The sequence below is a fragment of the Ambystoma mexicanum genome, chromosome 5q (assembly GCF_040938575.1).
Source record: "Ambystoma mexicanum isolate Mex_15411 chromosome 5q, UKY_AmexF1_1, whole genome shotgun sequence".
Classification (NCBI taxonomy): domain Eukaryota; kingdom Metazoa; phylum Chordata; class Amphibia; order Caudata; family Ambystomatidae; genus Ambystoma; species Ambystoma mexicanum.
Window position 1 is genome coordinate 943469389 of NC_090933.1, and position 13465 is coordinate 943482853.

Sequence of the window (13465 nt, forward strand, 5' to 3'; positions counted from 1 at the left end):
TGGGACAGCCAACGATTTAGCCTTTTTCGGCCAGGATTTTTTCTTCGTCAATTCGTCATCAGTGGACGAATTAAGACAATAACTTCCTTCAAAAGGAAGGTCAACGATTCTGTCCTGTACATCATTGGTGAATTTAGCTTTGTGCACCCAGACCAATCTTCTCATATCAACCCCAAAGCACATGTCTCAACTGGCAGTATCTATGGGACCTAAAGAGGACTGTAGCAAATCTTGTGAGACCATCTTTGCCTCAAGCACACCAGATATAAATGCTACTTTTCTTTTAACCGACCAATGTAGGCCTTGGTGAGCCGGGGCATCAGGCTTGGCATAAAAAGATGCTGCAACAACAGACGAACGTGGTCAGGAATGAGAGGCAAGTAGTGGTCCTTTGGATTCGAGTTGTCTGTACCGAGCACCCACATTTTTGCTAGCCGACTGACAAGAGTGTGGCTTTGCGCATATCTTTGTGACCTCCAATATGTCCTTCTGCATAGGAATGCCTGATCTGTATTATGTTTGGAGTTCTAGGACCTCTGCTAAAAACGCATTATTCTGGCTGCTCCTCATGAGGTATGGGAACTCCTATGAAGTCTGCTAATCCGTATGGGCCTTTTGTGAAAAGCTTTGGCCGAGGAAGGACAATCAGCCTCCTCCTCATCAATGTCCTGGCTCGTGCTCACCAAACTTAAAGCCCTCTGCTTCCTGGTTCTTGGGGCCCTCTTATGGAACATTATCCGTCTTGCCTAAAGGCTGAAAATCAACATTTTGTACAGCTTTGGGAACGACTTTTGACAGTGGAAGAGGCGGTTGCAGAATCAGCAGAAGAGGCAGCACTGGGGTGGTGCTACCGGAGGAGGCTTGGGAGAACTATGGGAGTTCTTGAGGGAGTACCTCCTTATGAGCCCTTTCAGTCTGTCTACAAGAGGGGACTTTATCAGATTAAGAAACTTCTAAAAACCTATGGGTGGGAACTCTGTACTGAAAAGTGAGGTGCCGCTGATGATGGTGTTCAAGTTGATGTGACTAGAATCCAGGGACCTTGTCTAGGCTGCTGCATCCACGACTCCGAGTACCTCAGAGTACTAGAGGACGTTGGGTATGAGGTGCACCAGGATACATCACTGTGACCATTCTAAGCTTGCCGCAGCTCTATTGCCATGGTTTCTTTCATAACCGACGCTCTCCTCACTGAGCTTTGAGCATTGAAGAGCCCTCAGTACTTTTCTCTGAAGAGTCCACAGAAGATGGCGTATTATCTAAACAGACGGAGCATACAGTTGTACCTCAGAATGCTGCAGTAAACTGGAAGTATGCAGAGGGACACCTCTTTAGAGAGGTCTTGCTGGACCCTCTGTAGATTTACTGGTTTGCTTTTGGACCTCGGAGTGAGCTCCGGTAGGCTTGGTGCCTTCAGCAGTAATGCTGCGAGTCCTGGGTAAAGTTGCCTCGGCAAAGGCCTAGAGCCGGCCCCTCGGTCAAAAGTCGCAGAGCTTATACAACCCTCTGTTCTAGGCCCGGTAGAGTCCACAGACACCCTGTGCATGCACATGAAGCTGTTTGAGCCTCAGGCCTGTTACTTGCGAGAGAATATTTTTACAACCCCCACACCCGTCGGCATAATCCCAGGAAAGGAGTGTCCCCCTTCTGGGTTACTTGGGAAAATAAAAGTGCACTTACCTTTTCGCTAGATTTTCGGTGTGCAAAGTTCTTCATCTGATCTGGAGGCGACTGAGAACATTTCTCTCCACCTCACAAGCCTGTTCCTGATGGACCTGGTTGTTCACAAGAGTCCCACTGGTGGGAGGGTACCAAATACTCTAAACAAAGTTAATGAGGATCGGAAACTGGGAATGGACTATCACACCACACGCACCTACTAATTCCATTAGAACCAGACATGCACGAGGGGACTGGGGATGGCGAGGGCTGGGGCAATAGAAGAAAAGGAGGAAAAAATATGTGATCACTGTTTTGAAAAAGGGAGAAAACACACTGAAGCAGTGCAAGCGTCCACTCCTGTTGCACGCAAGAAGGACTGAGGTGTGGTGCCAGAGAGCGGGGGATAGCGTGCACTGTCATACCCATGCCTAAATTATTACAATTAAATGGGAAGTGCTTATTTTGATCCTGCTGCCAGAACAGATAAGCATGAACGACTGATATGCATATAAATGTTACCATTACACTACATATTCACCAACAAACACCCCTCAACACTGAAAAATTAACTACAAACTGGAGCAGTCTTCAGAACATTACGGTCTCATATTAATTGGAGCTTGTAATCAAAATCATGCTGTGAAATCGAGCCCCCAACTACAGGGAAAAGAGACCAGACATTTACACAGAGGGTAGACACCACACACACACTATAAACCGTGCAAGGAAATATAGAGAACCAGCCCCAAAGTGCATCAGCTTTGCAAAAATGCTATTTTAATTAAATAGCTCAAGCCCCCATATTTAAACAATAGTCAAGCTTTAAAGCTAGCTTTGGACATTTATTGATATTCTCTAATATCAATTTTAGTACAAATGTTAGCCAATCACAAATATGTACTGCTTTTAAACACCTCCTTTGCCAAAACAATTTTAAATGTTCATGCATATTAAAATTAATTTAATTTATTGGCATCAGTAAATATTGTTGGAAGTTGTCAAAGGCGAAGGGAAATTCTACAGTTTAAAGCGTTTTTATATTAAACTCGGGACAATAGGATAACATTTAAATGCGTACCAGGACTACATAATCCCTTTCCCAAAATCCACAGCCAAAAAAATAAAGGTAAAATCTACCCATGTTTATTGCAATTTTACAAGGGTCACATTCAGTCAAATACAACAAATACTATCCAATTTTACATTTATTGAACTAGAGTTCAAAGCACAAAATGTACATGTTCTAAGCACGCTAAACAACTAATGATGCCACATGTCTCCCACTGATCATTTATCTGTGGAAAAGAAAGAATTTACAAGACTGTCGTACAGGAATCCTTAGTATAAAAACTGTGTACTTGTATGTAAACGGTTAAACAAGGAACCCAATAGACGGTTTCCATCTCCACTAAGTCATCCATTTTGTTGCATATTACTTGAATGCTCAAACTGGCATGGTTAAATCCGGCCGTATGAAATTCTCGATGGTTCATTTTTGTAAAATAGCTGGTTTTGCCTGGTCCCAAATCGGATATTAAGTTTTGAAGAAAATGAGTAAGAATTCAAGTTAAATTTTCTTCCACACTGGAATGTTGACCAAACAAGCTACAGATTTCCGACAGTGGGGCTAACTGGACCATTAAAACCTGGATTAAGCTAACGAAGAAAACCCGTCGTCTTCGCTCTGCTGTAAGCAAGAAGGCACAAATATGTAGCTCTTTGTTAATGCGTCTGATGTAATTCCAGCACCTTGCATTTCATACCTAAAAAATAAAAGATTTGAAAAACACCATAAGCCAACGAATTTCAAAATTATCTGTGAAAGTTTGCATCCACAAATGAGGCAATTATTTCATGTTTTATGCCCAAAGCTTTTAACATTGCTGAAACCCTCCAGAGCACATTACATATGTATTGGGTATATCAAAATAATTTCATGGTCCAGACATGCTCTCTACTGAACAAAAAATACTTTTACAATCAAGGAGACATGTTTCTTTGAGCAAGACATTTCAGACTGCTGTTATGATAGTTTTAGAACCAACCCTGTGGGACGGGTCTAAGAGCACACCCTAGTTATTGAACAGGGTTATTAAAACTTCGGTCTTGCCAAACTCAATCAAGGTAGTGTTGCAGAGCAGTAAGGATTAGACCTGGTGATATGAGGTTATATTACAAGATTTTTTCGAAACTCGAAAACCAACATAGACAGGGCGTGATTAGTAATACTATCCTTAGTGTGATGTGAACTGTACACCCATGGCCCTTCACTAGTCGTGGTATATCAGATTGTTTGTTTCTGACATGAAGTTGCATGAAGTAGAGTGAATACAGATGTTGTAAAGCAAAAACAGTGATAAACATCTATGGGCCTTCTACTGCAATAGGGGTGGAAGGGTGGGCGCATGTGAATCCAAGCCAATACAAGCACAAGTAATATGATTACGGTGAGTAATGTATCCCTTCTTGAGCTTGCGGATCTGCTTGGATCACATGCCCTGCATAGATAAGCGAGCAGGAGGTGGGACGTTAGAAGGTACAGTGGCAAAGAGATGTTTTAAATCAGCTGGTCCCAACTGTGAATCTTTAGAATGTGTGTCAATGCAGTAATACTGTGAATGTATGGATGGAACTCTAGAGGGACGTTTGCCATGAAAGCTAAGGTAAACACTTGCACCTTGGGTAGATTGTGCCCAAGGTGCAAGGTAGAACCTTTTTGGATAGGGAATAGCAGAGTTGCATGCAATTGACTATCCATCTGGAGATGGTGCCTTTTGATACGTGATCGCCTTCTCTACCCGGTGCTATGGAAAAAAAAAAAAAGAGTTGGTCTGTTTTTCTTAGGGGTTTTGTTTTGTTCACATAGCACAAGACCACAGGAATTAAGAAACAAAAGCTAATTATTTAAAAAGATGAGTCTTTAGGCCTGCACGAAAGGTCAGGAGAGAGTTGCCTTTTCTTAAGTTCAACAGAAGACTGTTCCACAGTTTAGGCCCGGCAACAGAGAAACTACAGTCTCCTCTTGAGACACATTTAGACCTTGGAATGATCAGTATATATTTGTCTTCTGACCTTAAATTTATTAATAAAGTTAACTAGGTGCCAGGACATTGATAGATTCATACACCAAGCAGCCGATCTTAAATTTTATGCAGCCCTCTACCGTTAACCAATGGAGGGAGTGGCGTAGATTGTACTTTGGCTGAAACTTCACCACTACAACCCAGATCACTCTGCTAGACACATCCAAGGTTTTTCTTTACCAAGGTTGCCATTCGTGTTCTTCTGGTAGAAGGTGTCTGCTTAAAGTGTCTGCCAGAGAATTGAGTTCCACTGGAACATGTTGGGATGTTAGAAACATGTTCTGCTTGAGTGCCCACCTCCATATCTTTTGGGATAGCTTGGACAGACTTAAAGAGTGTGTGCCTCCCTGCTTGTTCAGATAGAACATGGACGTGGTGCTGTCTGTGAGGACCTGCACCGTTTGACCCTGGAGATGTTGCTGAAAGGCCTGAAGAGCTTTGAAAACTGCCAAGAGCTCCAGTGTCCACTGTCCGTGGGCTGTGCGGTAGAGGTAGTGTGCCCCCCCCCCCCAAACTGGCGAGTGAGGCGTCAGTAGTTCAGAACGCTTGAGCTGGTGGAGCGCGAAAAGGTTTTCCTTTTAACAGGTTGTCCTTGGACCACCAGCGAAGAGCCTGAAACAGGGTTAGCGAATCAACCACTAGATCGTCCCAATGTCCGTTTGCCGGAGACCACTATTTCACTAACCATTCCTGCATTGGATGCAGGCGCGCGCGAGGAACTAAATAAATGCAAGAGGCCATTATCCCTAGCAAGAGCATTGCTTTGCGTACCATTATATGGTGACCGACCTTGTATTGAGGTACCTGCAACAGCATATTTTGTACTCTCGCTTGAGGGGAATGCCAGCTCCTGTTTTGTGTTTAGGATAGTCCCAGAAATTGTTTTGTTTGGCTGGGGACTAGACTTGATTTATCATCGTTGGAGAAACCCAGATTTAAGAGAAGGTTAAATGTGTTTTGCGTATTTAACCTGCACATTTTAGGAGATACTCCGGTGATTAGACAGTCGTCCAGAAAAGGGTATACCAGGATGAACTTACTGCACAGGTGTGCTTTTACAATATATGCGGGGGGGGGGGGGGGGAGGGTTTGCCCTCTTTTTGATGAGGGGGGCCCAAGTCATGAGGGGATGTAACAATTTAAGAAAAACGGGGACATAGGCTACCCCACCTATCTAACACTTGCCGGGAATGGATCCAGCATAGTTAACAGATCACAGCATGTGGTCTGTACATAAGAGAGCACCCAATATGCATGTTGCACAGTAACCATTTTTATTCATGTGATTTAAAAATAGCATGACAAAGCTATAATCAAAAACCTTTTTCCTGCCTGTGGATATACACTGTTTAAGGCATCTCAACAACCTCATACATTGACTTTTTGCATTCAATTGTTTTATCAGTGTGGGTTAGTACATATAGTGACTTAGGATGTGGCCCGGTTGGCCTCACATCTATCTAGTCGACACTAAGTGGCGTTTCTGGCACGTAGTAGGTGGCTGGCGTGCTTGTGCCGTCTTCAGGACAGTTGTAGTGGACTGGGTAGTGTCAACGATGTACCCCAAAGTTGGAACATCTAACAGGTAAGGAGGTTAAAATTGGAACTTGGGTGTATCTCTACAGGGACGAGGGTGCCTGGGAAGTGTGCTGTACATGATCCTACCTGAGCCATTGCTTTTCAATGTCACAGGTCGGTGAAGAATCTTATTCGAGTTCTTCGCTCCAAACGCCTTCTGTGCGCTGTGTGTAATTGGGTCCTGTGAATCTAGGATCTGGTCTTCAGCTAAGTAGCTCTTGAAGAAAATTAACTGGTGAATATATCTGGGAAAAGTCTACACTTCTATTTAACGTGCATATAACGCCATTTCTGGCTGTAGTGGTGAACAACTACTAGTGCGTGCTCTTCGGCAGTGGTAGTGATCTATTATCAATTGGATCTCATCTCCTCCAAGCTACGTGCGTATTTGGTGGCTACGTGGGAAGAGGAAACAGAATGGTGTGTTCGAACACACATATTGGCATCACCAAGCTGTGAGGCATGGTAGAAAACATTACCAGCATGTTAGAACAACAATAGAACACAAGCGGTCACATTTCATTTGGAGGTTTTTTTGACTTGCATTACAGATAACTTTCAGAAAAAAAAGATTCCACTCAATGGACACATTTAAACCATTTTTTACCGTATCTAGACAGTGTATCCATTTTTGCTCTAATTTTCTTAATTCTAAATCTCTGTCTCCCCCTCTTGCTTTAGCATCAATGGTTTGGATCACACACCATCTTAGTTCTGTATGTTTATGCTGCTTTTTGACAAACTGGGCCACCATTGGTTTATCCTCTATTGTGTTTTTCAGGCAGGACCTGTGCTCGCAAATCCTTTGCCTCACTTCGCGTTTACTTTTACCTATGTATAATAGGTTGCATGGGCATTTAATCATGTAAACACTCCATTTGGTCAGGCAATTTGAAAAAGTTCTGTACTTCCATATAGTGCCATTCAGGTATACCTCTTTCTGATCTTGTGTCAGGTGGCAAACTGAGCACTTTCCACAACGGTAGTGCCCGACTATGGGTGGGAGATGCCAGAGAGTAGTTTGGGCTGTTTTACGTTTCTCTGTAGGATACGTGTCTACCAGATGGTCTTTGAGGTTTCTACTACTTTTGAAAGCGAACCGTGGCGTTGCTGGTGCAAAGGTGTCGGTTTGTAACAAATGCCAGTTTGCCCGGATCGTCTTTCTAGTACATTACTGACTGGTGAGAAAGTGGTGACGCAAGTCATCTTGTCTTTATGCTCTACTCTCGTCTGTTTGGTTAGGCAATCTGTTCTGTTCGTGTTTCTCGCCGTTTTCCGTGCTTTTCTGATAATTGCTGCTGGGTACCCCCTTGTTTTCAGGCGGTTTTCTAGGTCTTTCCCATGGCGATCATACTCGGGTAAGGTGGAGCAATTCCTTCATATACTCAGGAACTGCCCAAAAGGTAGGTTTTCTTTGAGGGCTTGTGGGTGGAAACTGGAGAATTTTGATAATGTGTTTTTGTCCGTAGGTTTTAGATATAAAGTAGTTGTAATTGTCCCGTCCTCTGCTCGGAGGATGTTGAGGTCTAGGAAGGCCAGGTTATTGGTGTTTTTCGGGACAAAGCTTAGTCCTTTGCTGAGAACTTCTGTGTCTTCTGGGGTGAGGCTGTACTTGCTTAAATTGAAAATTGGGATCACCAAGTTTGTTGGGGTTGTGGGGTCCACTGCCGTGTCCGCATCCCGTGGTAGCCTTGTTGTCTCGGTCTGCCCGGTTTGCCTCGCCCTTGAAAAAATTGTTGTCCTCTTGGTTTTGTCCATGTTGAAGCGCCTCTCGATAACAAGATATCAAGAAACAGTTGGAACAAAGGGAAGAAATCAAAAATGTAATTGTTCTTGAGTAAGATGCCATGGTGGGAAGCCCAAGATAACAGGGCCCTGGGTGGGAGGAACATTTTTAGTAGGGCGGGGGGGGGCCGCACCGGATCGATCAGTCGTCGACGCTGTGGGTGTCTGTCAGGAGCAGTCGAGTGGATGAGCAGTCGTGCAGCGAGGCAAACAAAGGAAAGGAAGAAATACTACAAGTATAACTTAAGTAAATCAAAGGCAATCAGGCCTGGAAGAGAATTCTCCATTTGCGACTGATTTGAAGGAAAAAAAAACAATCTGAGGGACCTTGACGATTGAAGGACCATGGGTACAGTACACGTCACACTAGGGATGGTATTACTAATCACGCCCTGTCGACGTCAGTTTGAGTTTCGAAAACAAATCTTGTAATACTCTGCGACTTCCACTAGAACTCAGACTTTACAGAGCATGTGATGTAGGCAGATCCACAAGCTCCAGAAAATGTATTATTTTTACACAATGAAGAAATATACTTTTCTCAAATAAGCAACACACTTAGCAAACAAAGATAGTCATTTTATTTAGTTAGCAAAACCACATAAGATAAATAAGTTACTCACCGTAGTGACTAACTTACTACCAGTCCATAGTACCCTTTCCTCCTTTCATACTGTATGGGCGTCCCTCCCTAGGGACGGGAGACAACCTTTTTCACCAACAAAATCATCTTCCCACTTTAGATGCGCGTCCCTGGGAGCATGCGCTCCACTGACTCCGCCCACCAGCACCACTCCTCTGACCCCTTGACGCATCAATAATATTAATATTGCCTAATAAAAACCAGTTTTATTAGGGAGGAGGATGGTGGGACGTATGGAGTAACTTATAATTACTTCCATGTCCTGTCCCCTTTCCTCCATACTGTAAGGGCGAGTACAACTGAATGTAGCCCCAGGGTGGAGAGGTGCTCTCTTAAGAAAACAATTTCCTTAACACTGCCTGACCAAATGCTGTGTCTGACCTGCAGACACGGCATCCAAGCAGTAGTGCTCGTAGAAGGCTGAGGGCGTAGCCCATGTAGCCACCTTCCTGATAACCTGCCACGGGACGTGCCTCGGGAAAGTAACTGAATGTGTGGGCATGCATATTTGCTGGAATAGGTTTGTGCTGCCCCTCGTATGCCTCCTTGATGGCTGTAACCATCCACCTTGCTATGGAAGCCTTGGAGGCTTGAAAGCCTGGCTTTGACCCACCAAAGGTGATAAAGTTGGTGTCTGATTTGCGAAAGCTCTTGGTCCTGTCCAGTTAGTATCTCAGCGCACGCCTCACGACCAGACAGGGAAATTGCCTCTGAGCGTCACCCTTGGGGTCCATGGAACATTGATAGCACCATCTCCCCATTTACGTGAAAAGAGGAGACAACCTTAGGTAAGAATGCAGGGTGAGTTCTAAGCACCACCTTGCCCTTATGAAAAGTAGTATAAGGCTCTGAAGCCACCAGCGCCTGGATTTCACTTATCCGGTGTGCTGCGGTAAGGCCTACCTAATGGTGACTAGCCTGATGTCCCCGGACACCATATGTTGGAATGGTTTATGCGCCCAAGACCACATTGAGGTCCCACACAGGGTGTGGTTTCTTGCTAGGCAAATAAAGCCTGGTCAGGCCTGCCAAGTGTCTGAACCACTGGATTAGAGAATGAAAATACAGCCTCCTCCGAGTTCCTGTAAACTCCAATGGCCACCAGATAGTTGCGGCATGTGTCCACCTGCACCCCCGAGCGTGCGAGGTGTGTAGAGAAGGATAGCACGTCGTCCAACGTGTAGGTCAACGGATCGACGACCTTCGATTCCGCCCAGTGACAAAACCTGGTCCTCTTGCTTTTGTACTGGCTCCTGATAGCATTGCTCCTAGCCCCTTGTATAATGTCTAGGTTAGCTTGTGACAGATGCCTCGGTATGACTTGTTCAGGAACCATGCTGCGAGGGCCAACATATGGGGTGTGGGGTTTATGACTGTGCCTCCCTGCTGAGAGTAGGTGTGCTGGGCCCAGCGGAAGGTGCACCAGGGCCTGACCCGACAGACTGAGTAGTTTGAAGAACCATGGCCTTGCTGGCCACCACGGAGCAATCATGATGATACGGAGGTGCCGGGCCTCCCTGATCTTGTAGACTACCCATTGGACCAGGGGAGTGAGAGGTAACGTCTACGCGTTCATGTTCCACTGATCTGCATCGCGTTGCCCAGAGAGCCCCTGCCATGTTCCTGTCAGGACGTAAACTGAGGGCACCTCCTGTTGGCCAAGGTGGCGAAGAGATCCACCTGAGGATGACCCCACCTGTTGAAGATTCACTGAAGGACCCTTTTTCGTCCAACAGCCATTCGTAGTGTCAGCACCCAGCCTGCTGAGCCTGTCCGCATCCAGGTTGGACTCCGCCGGGAGGTGCATTGCTGCTAAGTGCATGTTGTTTACCAGAGCCCACTCCCAAATGTTGACTGCTAGAGTGCAGAGGGGAGGAGACCTGGTTCCACCATGCTTGTTGATGTAATACATGCTGATGGAGCTGTCCGTTTGAATGAGGATCACCTTGCCATAAATTGAGAGGAAGGCTTTGAGAGCGAGCCTGTTAGGCAGAATCCTGTGCAGTTCCCTTAGGGAACACTGCAAAAAGATTAAGACTACAGGAGTAAGCAGTAAACCCAATTGATAGCAGTCTGCACCACCCAGATTTACCTGGTATTTATTTAAAACACACTTTAGGCAATATACTAGCAATCTAAATCAAAATCAAGTAAGTTAAAACACAGTCAGGTAAAGTATACACACCTCCCTTAATAACTATTAGACAAGTCAGAATTAAAACACCACGATTTGTTAAACAGAGGTGAGCGCATAACCTCATGGCACTCCAATAGTTCAGTTAAAGGGAGAGAAAAAGACAGAGCATAGAAATAAAACAGGTCCCAACACTTTTAGGAGTTCTCAGCAAGGGAATAAAGGCAGTATGAACTGTAGAGCCAAAGTTCATAGGCCAGGCCCACTTTAAAGGAAGCAAAGCGAAATGTGCCCAGGATCACATGGTTTAAAGTGCACTAAAAGTCTTTGCAGAATGTTCAAAAGAGGTTGGGGTGATTCAAGAAGGAAAAGTTAGCAGGTCTGGGGCCAACCCAGTTGGCAAGCCAAGGATTTAAGTGTCACCTTGGGCAAACCGAAGAAAGGGAGGCCAGGCAGGACACAGTACCTTAAAGAGAGAGGAAGCTCCAGCGGTGGCAGTTGTTCCTGGCAGTGGTTGCAGTTCGTTGTTTGGACCAGGGGAAGAGAGGATCTCGTCGAGGAGAAAACGTGGAGTCGTTGCACTGCACAGGGATGAAACCAGCAACAGAGTTTGTCAATAAAAGTTGTGTTCCTTTTATTCGCAGTCAAAGTGGTGAAGCTTGGCTATCCGGCCGCCGGGGTGCTTGGCACGGGCGATTCGACCAAGAGACTTCTTTGGAAGGCGAAAAAGGGCAAACTGGTTGGTCCCACCAGCTCAGAGGAAGAAGACTCGTCCAGCAGAAGATCTTCTCTTGTCGTCGGGAAAGTGGTGAGGTAATTGCAGCAGGGCTTCACCGGTGGTGTTGTCGTTGCAGATGGCTCAGCTTCTTCACTCTTTGGATTCTTAGGTCCTGTGGCGACTTCTGAAGTTCCAGTCCCAAAGGCCCTGCTTTTATGCAGAAAAACCCGATTCAACAGCCTAGCTGTCACCCAAACATGCTAAGTGGTGAGCCGGGCGGCTCACCACTGGCCCAATCAGAACAGAGTGCGACTTGAGTTGCTAAGGCAACGCAGTCCAGGGTGCCAATTCCCCTGCCCACCCATCCAGTGGAACCCAGACAGTGCGGCACCATTTGGAGGGCTTCTGTGGAGAAGCCCGCCAAAAAGTGGAACAAAGGGCTCGACCTTGGTCAGAGTTACAGAGACGGACACGAACGACATTTTAGAAAAGAGTTCTGGCAACAAGACCCAACCGTGAATTTAATATTAAATTAAACCAGCGGCATCTTTAACATTGCACCGAAAAGTGGTGCGTTTAAAATCAATGGGAAAATCCCGTAGAGAATATTGCGCTGGAATATTTTGCGTGGTAACCACTGCCACCAGCCAGAAACTCGACAAGGGGGGACTGGACAGTGCCCCCTTGAAAATAGACCCAGGGGCAATCTAATTATCCCCTTCCAGTACTTCCACAATATGATGGTTTGTACTGGTTCTGTTCACAATTTTGGACTAGTAAAGTCAATACTGACTTTACATGCCCTGGGAGACAGTAGTCAGTCCCAGGGTATGGAGTCTATGTTTGGAGGTCACTATGACACCCCTGTGTTACTGCACTGAGGGTGATGTGTAACACACACATAGAAAATAGATGATACCCTATGGAGTAAAAAGAAAACCCCATAGCCCAAAATCACACAAATAGTCAGAGACATATCTCAAATCATGCCTAAGAGTGGGAGTAAGAGAGTCTCACTCTTAGCAGGAGAAACAAACAAACCCCAAAAATCCAGCAAAGCTGCTGGGGGACTCACTAGGTTTGGGAAATTAGCCTTATAAGAGAATTCTCCCTAACAGAGCCAGATGGCCATCAACTCGAGCCAGTTGATGTGGGCCGCCGCCTCCTGACGGGACCATATCCCTTAGATGCTGTGGATGTCCAAGCTAGCTCCCCAGCCCTCTAGGGATGAGTCTGTGGTGATGGTGATCTGAGGTGCTGGAGGGCGGAAGGGCCTGCCTATCCACAGGTTGTTGTCCGTGCTCCACCAGACTAGGTCCTGGCGGAGTTGATGTGGGATGCTGATCTGCTATGCCTGAGAACCCTCTGCTGACTCCAGGAGGCTGCGAAGTGCAACTGCAGTTGCATCAGTTTGAGCCTCATATGCGGCAATGCCAGGAGAAATGCTGCCATGATGCCCAAGAGGTGCTGGTACCACCATGCCGAGGTCACTGCTCTACTGAGAAAATGCCCCATGGCCCTCTTGATGGCTGCGATCTTGTCCACGGAGGGGAAAATACTCTCCGAGCTCGTATTCCAGATAAGGCTCAGGAAGGTTAGACTGAGTGGACGCCAACTGACTTCTTGAGATTTAGGGAAAATTCCAGCTTGTCTAATGTATCCATGAGGGCCGAGGCAGTGTGCTGGACTGCCTTCAGCGACCTTGCCCTGACGAGTCAGTCATCTAGATATGGGTAGATGTGATGCCCCTGCGCCCTGAGAAGGGGTGCAACAGCATTCATCAGTCTTGTAAAGACCCTGGGGGCCGAATTGAGGCCAAACGGTAGAACCTTGTATTAGAAGTGAAAACCCATGATCCTGAA

General features: G+C 45.8%; 1 protein-coding gene across 2 annotated transcripts in view; it reads right to left on the reverse strand.

The window, feature by feature from the left end:
• Nucleotides 1–2789: 2789 nt before the first annotated feature.
• The window catches only part of AZIN1 (antizyme inhibitor 1), a 1159916-nt gene continuing 1149240 nt past the window's right edge, over nt 2790–13465 (reverse strand). For both annotated transcript variants that reach the window (XM_069621462.1, XM_069621463.1), the window contains exon 12: nt 2790–3425. In XM_069621462.1, coding sequence (XP_069477563.1) covers nt 3314–3425 — 112 coding nt within the window. In that variant the 3' untranslated portion in view covers nt 2790–3313. The remainder of the gene's footprint in view (nt 3426–13465) is intronic.